Below are 16,599 nucleotides of genomic sequence, written 5' to 3'. Positions count from 1 at the left end.
CGAGTTTTGTACCATTCTACAAAGCAAGATCTGTAGTTTAGCTAAAGGGCCATATAAACTGTACAGCTGTCTAACTAGAGCTAACCAATGTTGTAACTGTTAATATTTCAAGCTTTTGACAATGGACAGGTTTTTTTTTATTTTTTTTTTAGTTTTTATTTATTTATGATAGTCCCACACAGAGAGAGAGAGACAGAGGCAGAGACACAGGCAGAGGGAGAAGCAGGCTCCATGCACCGGGAGCCCGACGTGGGATTCGATCCGGAGTCTGCAGGATCGCTCCCTGGGCCAAAGGCAGGTGCCAAACCGCTGCGCCACCCAGGGATCCCGACAATTGACAGTTTTTAGAGACTGAGGGACTAGCGCCACCCAGGGATCCCGACAATTGACAGTTTTTAGAGACTGAGGGACTAGTAATAGTTGTAGGACACTTCTGCACAGAAGAAAAGAATCCAGAAGACTGATTCGGAGAAAGTATCTTATTAGAGAACCAAAGAAAAAGTAAACCTGTAACAATTTAATGCTAAAAGGAACTGAAACTAACAAGAATTTAGGTCTTTAACCAAGAAGCTAATAAATTATTATTCAAGTCGGGCTCTTTCCATTCTTGACAGTGACATTTCAATCAGGCCTCAATGTAATTATTTTCCCCTCCTAAATGAACTCCAAAAATTGCTACCTTCTGGTTTGAATATATTTTAAAAAGTAGTGAGATTAGGTCTGCTTCAAGAGACTAGGCAGGGAGATGGCTGGGAGGGGATAGAAGCAGGGTCTTTCATCAATTCCATAACCTTTGGAGCGTCAACATTCTGTTCCAACTGTCTTGAGAAAGGAGCTCCTTGCTTGCCTCCATATGCTCAAAACCTGTTCTGACTGGCAGTGGTCCACCTAAGCAACTGAGAAACTCCATGTCCCATTTCTTGGTTCTATACAGGTAACCGGGCAAACAAAAAACGTCTCCTGGGATCCCTGGGTGGCGCAGCGGTTTGGCGCCTGCCTTTGGCCCAGGGCGCGATCCTGGAGACCCGGGATCGAATCCCATGCAGGGCTCCCGGTGCATGGAGCCTGCTTCTCCCTCTGCCTGTGTCTCTGCCTCTCTCTCTCTCTCTCACTGTGTGCCTATCATAAATAAATTTAAAAAAAAAAAAGTCTCCTGAAGTTTATCCAATCATAATTTTGACCATTAGCCAACCTTTGTTAGTCATCTTGTACTTACATTAAAAAACAAAAAACAAAACCAAAAAAAAAAAAAAAACAAAACACTTGAGAGTTTTACCTTAAAAAAAAGTTTATATATGTGTTTTAATGTAATTTCTCTCAAATAATTTCAGAAATATCTAAATTACAATTAAACAGAAATGATTAGGTCCTTTTTTACTTGACTCCATTTTTCATCTAATAGTATTCACTACATACGAGGTAGCCAGGATACATCAGCAAAAAAAAAAAAAAAGTAAAAAATCCTACTTTCAGAGTACTTATAGCGGAGAAGACTGATAAATCTGGTAACAAACTGGGTGGCTCACTGGGTTAATAAGTGTCTGCCTTCAGCCCAGGTCATGATCTCAGGGTCCTGGGATCCAGTTCTCTGTCGGGCTCCCTGCTCAGCAGAGGGTCTGCTTCTCCCTGTGCCTTTCTCCCTGATCATGCTCTCTCTCTTAAATAAATAAATGAATAAAATCCTAAAAAACAAAATCCTGGGAAAGAGCCCTGAGTTGGGCTCTCTGCCTCTCCCTCTGCCCCTTTCCCACCTTGTGCTCTCACTCTCTCAAATAAAATCTTTTTTAAAAAAATACACACAACATTGCTGGTTCTCTAATGTTCACCAGATTAAGGAACTTTTCCCTTAAGGTATCTATGACTTAAAGAAATGTGATAGAAAATATTCATTTGTAAAAATATTGAAGCATTTAACTTTTCTCTACCTGAACCCTCTGAAATTCAGAAATTCTCAGTGAGCATTCTTTCTTCCAGGGCAATCACAGTCATTTTGCATAAATTCAAGAAGAATCTGTTCTCCTTATAACAGGACATCATTGGGAATACTGATTATATTACCAAGGCTTTGACTGGAATGTCACATTTGAGAGAGACATACAGGGATCCCTGGGTGGCGCAGCGGTTTGGCGCCTGCCTTTGGCCCAGGGCGCGATCCTGGAGACCCGGGATCGAATCCCACGTCGGGCTCCCGGTGCATGGAGCCTGCTTCTCCCTCTGCCTGTGTCTCTGCCTCTCTCTCTCTCTCTCTCTCTGTCTCTCATGAATGAATAAATAAAATCTTTAAAAAAAAAAAAAAAAAAAAAGAGAGAGACATACATAGACTCAGATATAACCAGACAGCTTTAAGAAACTAAGGTTGACTTTATGAAGCATTAGGCCAATAAAACCCCTTGGAAGTGTTGGCCTGATACCTTTCCCAGCAGCATTACTAGGTGAGTAAAGAGTGTCACTCCCTGGCAAGTGCAAGAATCTCAGGATGCTTTGGGAACCTCATGAAAAGGAATCACCCAAATCTAAAGTTATTGCAGAGATGTCTGATGGCAAGCACTTGGCTTGGCTTCTAAAAGTTCAATCGAGATTCCTTATAAAAAGCTCCAGCCAAGCAGATTCTAAAAGATCTATATGGTCAATCACTACTCTTGCTAAATTTATATAAATTATTAGAACAAGTTTGTTAAAAAAGACTCGTTTTACAAACTAGTTTTCATTTGATGATCTGATTAAAAATGAACGTTAATATAGTGTTTCAACAACACATCTTTATAAGTAATAGATTTTAAGCACTTGAGACTTGACACTGGTTTCATAATTTGCTCTAACCATCAAACTATATTTTTTCTTTGGTTTTCATCAAGGTGCCTCATATTAATTACCTGATGAAAGAGTATATGATGGCTAACACCACTTGCTATGCCATCAAGGCCTTAAATAACTCAAAATGGCATGAAGATATTTTCATTGCTGCACAAGGTGAAACAAGTGCTAGTATAAAAACAGAATGTTGTGGGACGCCTGGGTAGCTTAGCAGTTGGGCGCCTGCCTTTGGCTCAGGGATTAATCCCAGGATCCCGGGATTGAGTCCCACTTCAGGCTTCCTGCATAAAGCCTGCTTCTCCCTCTGCCTATGTCTCTGCCTCTCTCTCTTTCTCTCTTTCTCTCTCTCTGTGTGTGTGTGTCTTTCATGAATAAATAAAATCTTTAAAAACAAAACAAAACAAAATAGAATGTTGTGTATATATTCCAGATATCACCAAAACTAACAGGATTGCTCAAATCAATGCTTTAAATTACTTTCTCTTCCCTTCAGTGACTGGTTAAAACTCCTGAACTGGACGACAATTATGGCCAACTATAAAAGGTCTTTTATTCAGGCTTCTCTTTCTCATTATAATATTAACCTTATTTTGTTGTCATTTCTGGTGTCTCCCTGACAGACTCCTTCACTGCCATAACTTCCAGCTGACAGATGATCCTTTCTACTCAAGGAGGTTCATACATGTTGTCTACTTTGGATTGGCTGCTTCTACCTTTGGTAACTCCAATATATAAATTCTCCATGTAAGGTGTCCAAGTGGCTCAGTCAGGTAAGTGTCAAACTCATGATTTCAGCTCAGCTCATCATCTCAGGGTCATGAGATCGAGCCCAGCATCAGTCTCTGTGTTCAGCATGCTTGCTTGAGATTCTCTCACCCTCTACCCCCCCCCAACTTGTGCTCACTCTTTCAAATAAATAAAATCTTAAAAGAAAAAATTCCCCACCTGACCAATGTTGACCCATAGAGAGGGACATCTCTATGTCCCTATTTAGCAGAAAGAAATTACAAAAGATGATCTTCCACCCTCAGCAATCCTCAAGATTTAAGGGTCAAAACTGTTCAGGGGAGAATGATGTGGAAAACAGTAGAAGGAAACAGATCAAATTAAGTTTCCTTAAAACCAGTAGCCCATTGACAATACTTGAGATGGGCAGAGTATAATATTCTTTCCCAACTGTCTTAATGTTAATGCCCTACCAAAGGGAAAAACAAGTTTAGCTTGACAACAGCCAGGCCTTCAGTATCCCAAGTCTTCCTGAGTCTACTTTATTGCATGAAAATCCTTTAGGAACTCCCCTTTGTCTTTACTTCCCCTTACCCAAAGTATATCATCAGCTGCTCCTCACAATCCTGGGGCAGCAGCTCTTTTGGCCCACAGGTCTTGTCCCAAGCTTTAGTAAAATCACCTTTTTGCAATACCCCATGCCAAAAATTTAATAATTTTTAAAAACATTTTAAAGAAAAAAGAAACCATAAAATTATTCTAAAGTTTTTTTAAATTTCTGATTAAAAATACTTCATTTAAAAGCCAATCAAAAGGAAAGAACACTGTAACAACAACAGTAACAAAAATATTCATGGATTGCCTATACTAGACAGTGATTACTACATATTAAATTTTACTGCATAAATGATGAATAGTCTTAAAACTCTGAAGTTATATCTCAGATGAATTAGAGGATGATAAGTATGGGGAGCACTCAGTTGGTAAAGCATGTGACCCTTGATCTAGGAATCAGGAGTTCAAGACCCACATTGGGCCCACAGCCTACTTTAATTAATTACATATATAAACAAATGAGATTAAGTAGATAAAAGTGAAGCCATACCTGTTTTCCTAGTAAGTTTTCATCTTTAAGCATATCGTAGACTTTGGTAGCTGTCTCTCTCTGCTGTGCCATCCCACTATCTCCTGTACACTCATAGGCAAAGTAAGGAAGAATATTTACAAGAATCTTTGGAAAGCAGTGTGTTAGAAGACTTTTCCAATCCTCTTGAATCTGATTAGCAATGGACTTCACCTCATCAAAACGACTTCTAATCACCAGATGTGGGATCAAAACCTTGTAACATGATCTGAAAATATAAAAATTTGAAGTATATGTTATATATAACTTACCATAGTCAAATTTTATAACATAGCTCTTAAAATAATGAAATGCTTTACTTAGTAAACATTAGAACATCACTTTATCTAGATCATTAAGCATTCTTACTCTAATTTTAGAAGTGGAATTGAAATTAAATGAAATTAAACTCTAAATAATCAAATACAAGAAACAAGATCTGAGAATATACCACACTAATTCTATGATCAAAAACAGTGGGAACTGAATTTATGTCTTCTGCATTACCAATTTATATGAAATGAAATGTGAAAGAAAGTTAGGAATTCAAACAATGTAAATACTGTTATTGCCAAAATGAAAAGAATAAGGGCCAATAAACACATATGAACTATTTACTCATCGTCCTGATACCTAAATATTATTCTTTACTTGTTCCAAACTTCTCCATTTTCAAAATTTTCTTCCTAAAAGTTAGGAGTTTGCAAAATAAATATTTTTGTATTAAACTTTAAATCTAATAAAAATAATGACAAAGTGGTTGACAGCCAAGCAACACAAAGGAAGAACAATTTATCTTTGTCCTAGGAAAGATTATCAAATATTAAAGCTGAAAGAGCCCTTAAAGATCTACGTAATCCCTTACTGTACAGATTGAAAACCCAAGGCCCAGGGGTACTTTCATAACTTGCTCAAAGTTACAAAGCTCATTACTGGCACAGCCAGGACCAGATCCTAAGTCTACTGATTCCCTTCAATGCACTTCAATTAAAACAAGCAGCCCTGCCTCTCACACTACACAGCCTCCCAGTTCTGTGGCATATGTGTGCGTGTGTGTGTGTATGTGTATGTGTGTTTATGTGTATGTGTGTGTAAGGTGGGGGGAAAGGAACTGCCAAACATTTCCAACTAATTTTAAAATGAATATATTTCACATGTGCCATTTGTAGACCTACCTATAGAAGTCCTCAACATTTGTGTAGTTTAGTAAAATAAAAGGGAAAGAATATAAGCTATTTTCAGTATCTTGAAGATTTAGCCATTCCAAAACCAGATAATCCAAATGAGAAGCCATGAAGTCTTCTAAACATCTATATCCAAAAGTTTCAGAAACCTTCTCTAAAACCTGCACAAATCAGAAAGAAGTCAATGCTTTAAGAAACCAATGAAAAAATAAATCATTTAAATCCTTTTATTTACAAAATAACTGAAGCAATCATCCAACCAATGTCTTCTATACATTGATTTCCTCGTCTAGGAGATAGGGGTAATAAAACTACCTAGACTTCAGAAAGACTAAATGAGAAAAACGTATTTAATATAATTAGCACTGAGCACACACAGCAAACAATAAATGTGAAATGAATAAAAATGGAAAAACATACTGTAATGCTCAACCTTTCATTATATTTCAAAGGAAGGTCTAAAGTAAAATATTGTCAGTCCTAAATCTAAATGAGAAAAATCCAACCACTATAATCCACTTAAAATAATTAGGTAGTGTAGGGGCGCCTTAGTGGGTCAGTCAGTTAAGCATCCAACTCTTGACTTTGGCTCAGGTCATGATCTCAGGGTTGTGGGACTGAGCCCCCCATCAAGGTCTACGCTCAGGGTGGGGGCTGAGGGCAGTCTACTTGGTTCTCTTCCCTCTCCTTCTTGTCCTCCCCCTCCCACGAAAAACAAATAAATCTTTAAAAAACAATAATAATTAGGTAATGTAATAGTATACTTTAAAAACAACAACAACAACTTCTTCTAATACTGAGAGGTGAAAAGTTTAACCCATGTAGGACCAATTCCCAACAGCGTGGACTATTATGAAGTTCCATGGAAATCGTGCTGAGAGAATGCTGAGTAGTCTATCAGGTCACTGATCTATCACCAGCTCATCACACGAACAGCTACAATGGAAAGGTCTAGAACTTTCCAAACTCTGACGTGGTGGAGGGCAGAGGCAAATATTTGACAACCTAGTGCTGATGCAACTGGACACTGGACCCAAGTGCTCCTTCCCTAGGCAACTTAGAAGTTTCACAGCTCTATCATTTGGCTCCTGGCCCTGCTAGATCCAAGGTTGTGACCCAAAATCTACCAGGCAAAACACTTGCTACTGATCTTTTCTCCATGCATTTTTCTCAATAAAAGCAATTCCAGAAGGCCTGGTCTGGACAGTAAGTCATTCATCCTGCTAGTTCAATGAATACTTTGTGAAATACTTAATATAAAAAAAATAAACAAATACTATTTAAAGAGTTACTACTTTCCAACATTCCAAATCTAAAAAACAAAACTGTCTCCAAGCTTTTAATCAGTGACACTTCAAAATAAACTTTAACTTTTTAAATTATTTAAAAGTTACCCAAGGAGGAAAATAAAAGATATGCATCCACATGTACCTTTTTAATGAGGTGAGGTTCTAATCCATTCTCTTTCACAGACTTGCACAGTGCGAACAAAGCCTGTTTTTCACAGACAGGGCTACAGCATAAAACCACAGCTACTGTCATCAGTAAAACAGATTTTCTGTTATAAATTTCATCCAAAAGTTCAGGGTTCTCAGCTCTGCAGGACTTCAAAAGAATTTTTTTAAATACTAATATAAATATATAAACATTACAAATAAACCAGTCTAAAATCGACGTACCCATTATAATATCTAAGCAGCCACTGAGCAGTTTTTAAGATTTCATTTATCTGAGAGAGAGACAAAAGAGAGAGAAGAAGCAGGGAGAGGGGCAAGGGAAGAAAACAGACTTCCTGCTGGCAGGGAGCCTGACATGGGGCTTGATCTTGGGATTTCTACAATCATAACCTGAGCCGAAGGCAGACAGAATAATACATACTTCTAGCTTAGTGATCAATCATTATAATATCCCCACAGAGGTGAACATTTTTAACTAGCTATAAAACTGATAGAAGTTTCTCAAGGCACCTCGCTGGCTCAGTTGGTGCAACATGGGACTTTTGATCTTGGGGTTGTGAGTTCAAGCCCCATATTGGGTGTAGAGATTACTTAAAAACAAAATCTTAAAAAAAAAAAAAAAACAGTTTCTCTTCACATTTTGAAAACTCTGCTACTTACTGATCCTACTTCCTTTTTTTTCTGGAACAGGGAAAAGTAAGAGCCAAATTCCTTTACTAAATGGCCATCACTGACGTGTCTGGAAGATAGCTATGAGGTTCCCACTAAGTCCGCTCCTCCACCAATTAATTCCTTATGAGAAACCGATCTACAGACTGTAACATGTTAAAAATCTTTTACTCAGAACCAAACCCAAGAAGCTAGTTGGCCTCTATACAGAGGATCTGAGTCTTTTTATTAGCTTGTTCATGACATTATGCTTCTACTAATGATGTCTAAGACAGAATTTGCTTCTTTTGATAACCATTACAATGTGGATTCATGTACTGCTCTCAAGATATAAAACTTCCTAGGACTTTTTACGAATGAATTTCTATCAGGTCAATATTTTCCCTTTTTGCACAAAACATACTAGTCTTAAAATGTATGATAGACATCTCTATTGTTTATATTATTTACATTCATTTTTCCATATTGAAACTTTTTTAAAATTATTGTTTATATTATTTACATTCATTTTTCCATTATATTGAAACTTTTTTGAAATTTACATTCTTTCATGCAACTATCCTTTTCAGTTTTGTGCTATCACCAATTAGACAGTATTTGGCTAGCTGTCTCACATACTTTTTACAAACACACCAAGGCATTAGTAAGTGAATAATTTCTAACATTCAGATAACCGTGCCACTTAAAAATATTATTCTAAGGGCACCTGGGTGGCTCAATCAGTTGAGTGTCTGACTCTTAGTTTCAGCACAAGTCATGTTCTCAGGGCCATGAGATCAAGTTCCTACTTGGCTTGTGCTCAATGGGGAGTCTGCTTGGGATTCTCACTCTCCCTCAGCCCTCTCACCCCCTGCTCTCGTGTGTGTGCACCCACTTTCTCTCTCAAATAAATACAGTTTAAAAAAATATACTGCTCTACGAAGAAATATAGAAATCATTAGGTTGGCTTAAAAAGACCAACATAATTCTATATTCCCTATTAGAACACTGTCTTTAATCCATTTCTTCCTACCATCACTTGCTCTCCAAATTAGCTTCTAATTAGATCTTACAAGAAATGATATTTTAAGAAGATTGAAATCATATCAAGCAACTTTTCCAACCACAGAAGTATAATATCAATTAGGAAAAAAAAAAAAGACAAAAACACAAACACAAGGAAGCTAAACAACATGCTACTAAACTACCAATGAGTAACTGAAGAAATCAAAGAGGAAATAAAAAAAAAATACATGGAAACAAATGAAACTGGAAATACAATGTTCCAAAATCCTTGGGACACAGCAAAAGCAGTTTTAAAAAGGAAGTTCAGGGCAATATCTCAAGAAAACAACAAAAAATCTCTAATAAGCAACCTAACTTTATACCAATGGAACTAGAAAAAGAAGAACAAAGGCCAAAACTGGTAGAAGGAAGGAAATAATAAAACTTAGAGAGGAAATAAATAAAAGAGACTGAAAAGAAAACAAAAAGAAAAAGAAAAGAAGAAAAAGAAAAGAAAAGAAAGAAAAGAAAAGAAAAGAAAAGAAAAGAAAAGAAAAGAAAAGAAAAGAAAAGAAAGAAAAAAAAGATTGGGTGCCTGGGTGGCTCAGTCAGTGAAGTGTCTGCCTTGGGCTCAAGTCATAATCCCAGGGTCCTGGGACCAAGCCACCGGTTGGGCTCCTTGCTCACTGGGGAGCCTACTTCTCTCTCTCCCTCTGCCATTCCCCCTACTTGTGCTTTCTAATAAATGAATAAAATCTTAAAAAAAAAAAATCTAAATGTGAGACCTGAAACCATAAAATTCCTTAAAGAAAAAAACATGGGCAGTAATCTCTTGGACATTGACCTTAGTAATATTTGTCTGAATGTGTCTCTTCAGGCAAAAAAAAACTAAAGCAAAAATAAACTATTGAGACTAGGCCAAAATAAAAAAGCTTTTGCACACCAAAGGAAACCATCAACAAAACTAAAAGGCAGAAGATACTGGCAAATGAGATATCTGATAAGGAATTAACAGCCAAAATATTTCTAACTTCTACAACTCAACATCCAAAAATCACTTTGATTAAAAAATGGGCAGAGGACCTGAATAGACATTTTTCCAAAAATATCCAGATGGCCAACAGACACATAAAAGATGCTCAACATCACTCATCATCAGTAAAATGCAAATTAAAATCAGAGATATCACTGTCAGAATGGGTGGTATCAGGAATTCAAGAAATAACAAGTACTGGTTCGATGTGGAGAAAAGGTAGGCATGCAAGCTGGTGTAGCCACTGTGGAAAACAGTTTGGAGGTTCCTCAAAAAATTAAAAATGGGAATTCCCTATGATCCACTAATTACTCAAAGTGCTCACTCAAAGAAATAAAAACACTAGCTTGAAAGATACATGCACTCCTATACAATATTTACAATATCCAAGTCATGGAAGTAATCCAGTGTCCACTGACGAATGAATGGAAAAAGATGTGACTGGTGGGAGGATATGTGTGCAGGTATGTGTGTGTGAAAGATGGAATATTACTTAGCCATAGAAAACTAAGATCTTGACATTTACAACAAATGGACCTAGAAGATGTTATGCTAAGTTAAAAAAAAAAAAAAGACAAACCCCATATGATTTCACTTACATGTGGAATCTAAGAAAACAAATAAACAAAAAATTAGACTATAAATACAGAGAACTAGTGGTTGTCAAAGGGGAGGTGGGTGAGGGAATGGGTGAAATAGAGAATGGAGATTAACAGATACAAATCTCTATAAAATAAGTAGGTCACAGAGATGAAAAACACAGCATAGGAAATACACTCAAGGGATCCCTGGGTGGCGCAGCGGTTTGGCGCCTGCCTTTGGCCCAGGGCGCGATCCTGGAGACCGGGGATCGAATCCCACATCGGGCTCCCGGTGCATGGAGCCTGCTTCTCCCTCTGCCTGTGTCTCTGCCTCTCTCTCTCTCTGTGACTATCATTCATAAATAAATAAATAAATAAATAAATAAATAAATAAATAAATAAATAAATAAATAAATGAATGAATGAATGAATGAATGAATGAATGAATAAATAAATAAATAAATAGATAGATAGATAATTTTTTTTAAAGAAAGGAAATACACTCAATAATAGTGTAACAATGCTGTTTGGTGACTACACTTATGATGACCTTGGGTAATATATAGAATTACCATATTATATACTTGAAACTAATATAACATTGTAGGTTAACTATACTTCAATTTAAAAAATTTTTTTGATTAAAAAAAAGGAAGCCATCTGTACTACTATAAAAACTCAGTAAATTTTGTTTTTCCTACAAAAATAGTACATATGAGTTGAACCAAAAGAAATAGTAAAAAAAAAAAAAAAAGAAAGAAAGAAAGAAAAGAAATTGTGATTATTGGGCCAATTCTAACTCACTTCAATTAGTTCACAGTTGTTTTAGTAAATTGGTGGATGCAAACTGTCTTAGGCCACACTTGGCAAAGTAACATATGGCATATTGATAAGAATTATATGATAATAGCAAATACACAGTGCTAAAATTACCACTTCTATCATTCCTTCCTGAGCTTTCAAGTACGCATTTTCAAAAGCTGTCTGCTGAAGCTTCAAAGGAAGTGCCTTCAATAATGTGGAAGAACCTCCATGTTTCATATCCTGGAATAACCTTAAAAAATAAAAAAAGCAAAATAGTTTTTTACCTTAAACACTATTTTCCAAAGCATATCATGGGACACAAATAAATCACACTGTGAGATATACTAACATACTGGGCCTTATTTCAATAAACCTAATGAAATCTAAGCCCATTTAAACAGGTTCAAATCCAATGCTTAATATTAGGTTTTTAGCATATACTCCATTTCCTCCTAGAACTGAGAGGGTCTCAAAAAATCTTTTAGCTTATTACTCAAGTAGTCTTGAACTCAAACTAGCCCATAACGGTGACCAATTAGAGGAAGCCTCAGACTCTTGTCCACTTGCTGTCATTTTAAAAAGTGATCTTATCCCAGGGTGCCTGAGGTAGTTCAGTCAGTGAAGTGTCTCTTGATCTCAGTTCAGGTCTTGATCTCAGATCCTGAGTTCAAGCCCCATCCTGGGGGCTTTGAAAAAAAAAAAAAAAAGAAAGAAAAAAAGGTGATCTTATCCCACAAAGTGGATAGCTTTAAGCCTTAGTGATCTATTTAAATTTTTATGTGATAGAGAAGAGCTGAACAAAGCTTTCATACTTTTTGGTGTTCCTGAATCCTCCAGTTTCTCTAACATCTCTTACAGTAGACCAATATTAAATATCACCAATAACCAGAAAACAAAAAAATCTCAACAAATGTTATATTCATGTCATTCTTGAATTTATACATTTTTCAAATCTTAAAGAGGCTTCTGACCACTGCTCTGCTTCTATACTTCACTGTGTTTCTCCATACCCCTAGACCTTTAACTTCAGTGGGTATTCCCATCTTTTAAGGACTTGGGAGTCTTGAAGTAAAGTTCATGTTCATTAGCAACCCTTAAAACACAAGCCCTGAAGAGAATCCCATACCTGAGGAATTAGACACAATTCCAATTTGAGAAAATACTACTGTCAGATATTCAAACTGTTCACATACTAGGTTTATCTAACACATATATTTATTTGACTGCTGGGGCAATTTCTTTATAGCAATCTTTATTTATTGATCACCTATATCTGAATAGTAAAGTTACTCAAATGATTTTCAGTTTTGGTGATTTTAAAGCATAATTTAACTTCCTTTTTCAAATACTAATTTATTTTATAAATTACTGAACACCTACCACATGCCATTGTTTTTGGTGCTCAGTATACAGCAATGAACAAAACAGACAAAAAACTAATGCCTTCTAGAAGCTTATATTTTAGGTAGATGTGTTATATTTAAAACAACGTTCCAAGTAGTCATTCATGCTACTGAGAGAAACAAAGAAGAGGTACTTTATCTGCAGGGAGTGTAAGGTGGAAAAGGCAGAGACAGGTTACAATTTAGATTTTAAAAATTAAATAAATAAATAAATAAAATTTTAAAAAATAAAAAATAAATTTAAAAAGATTTTAAAAATCAACTGGACAACCTGATAAACATGTAGTGCTAGGAAATTAATATTGTTTCTTCAAGTATTCAAACACTACACAGGTCGCTACAATAGAATTACTCCAGTACCTAACTATATATTCATTCAAATAAATATAATTGCAATTAGCACAATGTAAAATGTGCTAATCTTCATTTTACAAACTCATGTAAAAATCACAGTAATAATATCCAACCATTCAATAAGTCCCATAAGTGGTAGTAGACACAGCTCATTCAACTCCACCTCTTCACTAGTTGTATCGCACTGACCAAGTTACTGTCTCTCGAAGCCACTTTTCATTTGTAAACTGGAGGAATTAGTGGTATCTCAGTGATAGAACTGTCAGAATTAAGAGAAAACATAAATGCCAAGCACATGGTATATGCTCAGGAAATCCTGGCTATTTTTTGTACAACAAGCTGTGCTACACATAACATTAACCCCTGCAGCACCCCAGACACATCAGGAATCTAGACCCATTACCTATTGATTGACTCTGCAGCCAACATGCTAACTTGATGATGATTATCAGCAAGAAAATGTGGAAATACTTCATTTACAGGGAAGTCTTTTCCCATCACATTAAGAATAGCCCATTTCGAATAAGGATCAGCCTATGGGAAAAGAACAACTGGTGTTAAATATGAGAGAAAATGATCCAGTTACAAACAGAAACAAGGGCTACTTTAAAATTTTTAATGGAGAACTTACTAACAATTAACATGAAATAACTCACCTCAAGCAAAGTTTTAAGGCATTTTACTAGTGCCATTCTTACAGAGAAAGTGCATTTCCCCTCTTTTGCTAAGTGCCTGAAACAAAAGTGTTTGAAAGTCAAATAATTATTCCAATAAAAGCATAGTCAAAAAAATTATTGGATATTACACTTAGTCTTACATTCTTATCCTCCCATGCTAAAATTTCTTTCCATATTAAATTTAATTCTCATTATGTGGCACACGCTGGTCAATATTCTCAACTTTCGTTAAGAAAGTTAGTTTGAGGGACACCTGGGTGGCTCAGTGGTTGGGTGAGAAGAGAAGTGGTGAAATGGCGGGGCAGGAGAGATTTACAGGTTTTTGCATAGCTCCACAAAATAATTATAACTGGCACTGGCAAAGGGGGAAGCCAGTGTTCCGGCCCTGCCAGGGTTACCCCTCCGGCACCTGGTTTGAGCAACAGCACTGTGGCTACTCCCTTTCTGTCTACAGCTGTGACTGTGCAGCAGATGGAAGTGGACGCCACCTCTCTGTGCGGGAGACCTCTGGATGCCCAGCTCAATCTCTGGTCACGCCTAAGGAAAGCACAGCTCTGGCAGAGAAACAAGATGAAGACCCACTTGAAGATCCAAATCTTCATTTGAACATTGAGGAACTAAACAAGGAGTTTATGGTGAAAAGTGAGGAATTCTATGACTCTCTCATGAGTTGCCACTGGCAGCCTTTGGATACAGTTCACTTTGAAATCCCAGATGAGGCCCCCAAAGAAGCATGAAGTTCATTAGGCTACCCAACTGTCATATTGATTGCCTCCTGTTTTGTTTTTGTTTTTGAAAAAAAAAAAAAAAAAAAAGCAAAGAAAATTCTCCCAGGAATGTATTGGACGCTATATGTAAATAGAAATCTCCGGGACTTAAATGTGTCTGATGTGATATAAATAAACATTACCAGCACACAAAAAAAAAAAAAAAAAAAAAAAAAAAAAAAAAAAACACCTTCAGCTGACCTTCAGCTCAGATCATGATCCTGGGATCCAGGATCAAGTCCCACATCAGGCTCCCTGTGAGGAGCCAGCTTCTCCCTCTGCCTATGTCTCTGCCTCTCTCTCTCTCAGTCTTGTCTCTCATGAATAAATAAATAAATCTTAAAAAGAAAGAAAGAAAGAAAGAAAGAAAGAAAGAAAGAAAGAAAGAAAGAAAGAAAGAAAGAAAGAAAGAAAGAAAGAAAGAAAGAAAGAAAGAAAGAAAGAAAGAAAGGAAGGAAGAAAGAAAGGAAGGAAGAAAGAAAGTAAGTTTGAAAATGAGTTCATTTGGGGCCCCTGGGTGGCTCAGTCACTTAAGCATCTGCCTTCGGACCAGGTAAGGATCCCAGGTGCCTGAGATTAAGCCCGGCAATGGGCTCCCTGCTCAGCGGGGAGTCTGCTTCTCCCTCACCCTTTTGCCGCTCCCCCGGCTCATGCTCTCTCTCTTGCTCACTCTCTCAAATGAATAAAATCTTTAAAAAAAAAAAAGTTCATTTTAATATACATTGTTTTATATGATTATGACTCTTCTAGGGGCTATCATACTTCAGCATACCATGTTATAAACTTACATTAAAAGGAAATCATTTGTAAAGTTTCATTCTTATATCAAAGATTTCAAAACCAAATTCCATACTGATTCAGAAGTCCTTATCAATCAAGTGGGTTCAAGAGTTCTAAACTACATGTGTGTTCTTATGTAAGTATCATAAAGTTACATCACACAGTGACTACATGCTTAAAATAACCAGAAGCTGACAAGGCCAATGTGTTCACTAGTTCTTCAAGCAATTAAGGAGGAAAACAGAAGCTACACACTACTGTTGTTAAAGGTTGTATACAGGGATCCCTGGGTGGCTCAGCGGTTTAGTGCCTGCCTTTGGCCCAGGGAGCGATCCTGGAGACCCAGGATCGAATCCCACGTCGGGCTCCCAGTGCATGGAGCCTGCTTCTCCCTCTGCCTATGTCTCTGCCTCTCTCTCTCTCTCTCTCTCTCTCTCTCTCTCTCTCTCTCTCTGTGACTATCATAAATAAATAAAAATTTTAAAAAAATAAAATAAAGGTTGTATACAGTTACATGCAAGGATTAGCATAAATCACTACGCAGAAATGCAAAGTTTGTAATTGTATCCAGAGCAGCAAAAGAACATTAAGAACTCCACAAAAACGCTGTACCTACCAAAATGCTCCAATCACTGTTAGAAACTGCCCTTGAGCATCCCTTGTGTTTTCAGCATCCATATTGCCTTGACACAGGTTCCTCACTATATGAACAATGTGGTTTAAAACTGCCTTACAAACATCCTGGTCACGTCGATACAAAGAACACACATTGCTGCAGTGGAAAAAATTTAACTTTGTAAGTGTAACAGAACATACCTATTAGCTTATAAATTTAAAGTGAACACAACACATGGCTTTAATTTCTTACGATAGTGGTTTTAGAAGTTCAACAACCTCTTCCATTGGCAAAGGATATTCTTCTCCAGGAAGCTCCTTCAAAAGCACTAGATACTAAGATAGTTGAAGAGAAAAAAAATCATTTTTTTCATAAATGATTTACTAAGTATAAATGTAACCATAAATTCAGCCATTAATGCATGCACATGTATACACACACACACACACACAGTGAATTTTCAAAAGAGGCAGTACAGTAATAAAGAGGTCTGAAGTTAAACAGAGCTGGATTCCAATGCCAGCACTACAACCTGTTACCTGCATAGTTAAAATAGTTGTCACCTGAGCCTCTGTACTCGCACCTATAAAATAGGGATATAGCCCTTAGCTGGCCAGATTGCTGTGA

General features: G+C 36.8%; 2 protein-coding genes across 5 annotated transcripts in view; one reads left to right on the top strand and one right to left on the bottom strand.

Moving 5' to 3' along the window:
* Positions 1–16,599, bottom strand: part of ATM (ATM serine/threonine kinase) — a 120,376-nt gene that overhangs the window by 66,122 nt on the left and 37,655 nt on the right. For 3 of the 4 annotated variants that reach the window (XM_055304703.1, XM_055304705.1, XM_055304704.1), the window contains exons 20-27: positions 16,225–16,307; positions 15,973–16,128; positions 13,789–13,864; positions 13,536–13,666; positions 11,505–11,625; positions 7,279–7,452; positions 5,839–6,008; positions 4,646–4,892 (exon numbers count right to left, since the gene is read on the bottom strand). In XM_055304703.1, the coding sequence (XP_055160678.1) occupies positions 4,646–4,892; positions 5,839–6,008; positions 7,279–7,452; positions 11,505–11,625; positions 13,536–13,666; positions 13,789–13,864; positions 15,973–16,128; positions 16,225–16,307 (1,158 nt within the window). Of the gene's footprint in view, positions 1–4,645; positions 4,893–5,838; positions 6,009–7,278; positions 7,453–11,504; positions 11,626–13,235; positions 13,392–13,535; positions 13,667–13,788; positions 13,865–15,972; positions 16,129–16,224; positions 16,308–16,599 lie in introns of those variants that run through there. The other variant, XM_055304706.1, reaches the window with a different exon arrangement.
* On the top strand, positions 14,103–14,546 carry LOC129497808 (putative uncharacterized protein C6orf52). The gene has a single exon (XM_055306965.1). It carries the CDS (start codon positions 14,103–14,105, stop codon positions 14,544–14,546), a length of 444 nt encoding a protein of 147 aa, XP_055162940.1.

The sequence above is a fragment of the Nyctereutes procyonoides genome, unplaced genomic scaffold (assembly GCF_905146905.1).
Source record: "Nyctereutes procyonoides isolate TBG_1078 unplaced genomic scaffold, NYPRO_anot_genome, whole genome shotgun sequence".
Classification (NCBI taxonomy): domain Eukaryota; kingdom Metazoa; phylum Chordata; class Mammalia; order Carnivora; family Canidae; genus Nyctereutes; species Nyctereutes procyonoides.
Note: the sequence above shows the minus strand (reverse complement) of the source record. Positions and strands in the feature narration are given on the sequence as shown.

What these genes read in the sequence shown, in the direction of transcription:
- LOC129497808 (XM_055306965.1), top strand. Translation starts at nt 14,103, where the DNA reads ATGGCGGGGCAGGAGAGATTTACAGGTTTTTGCATAGCTCCACAAAAT.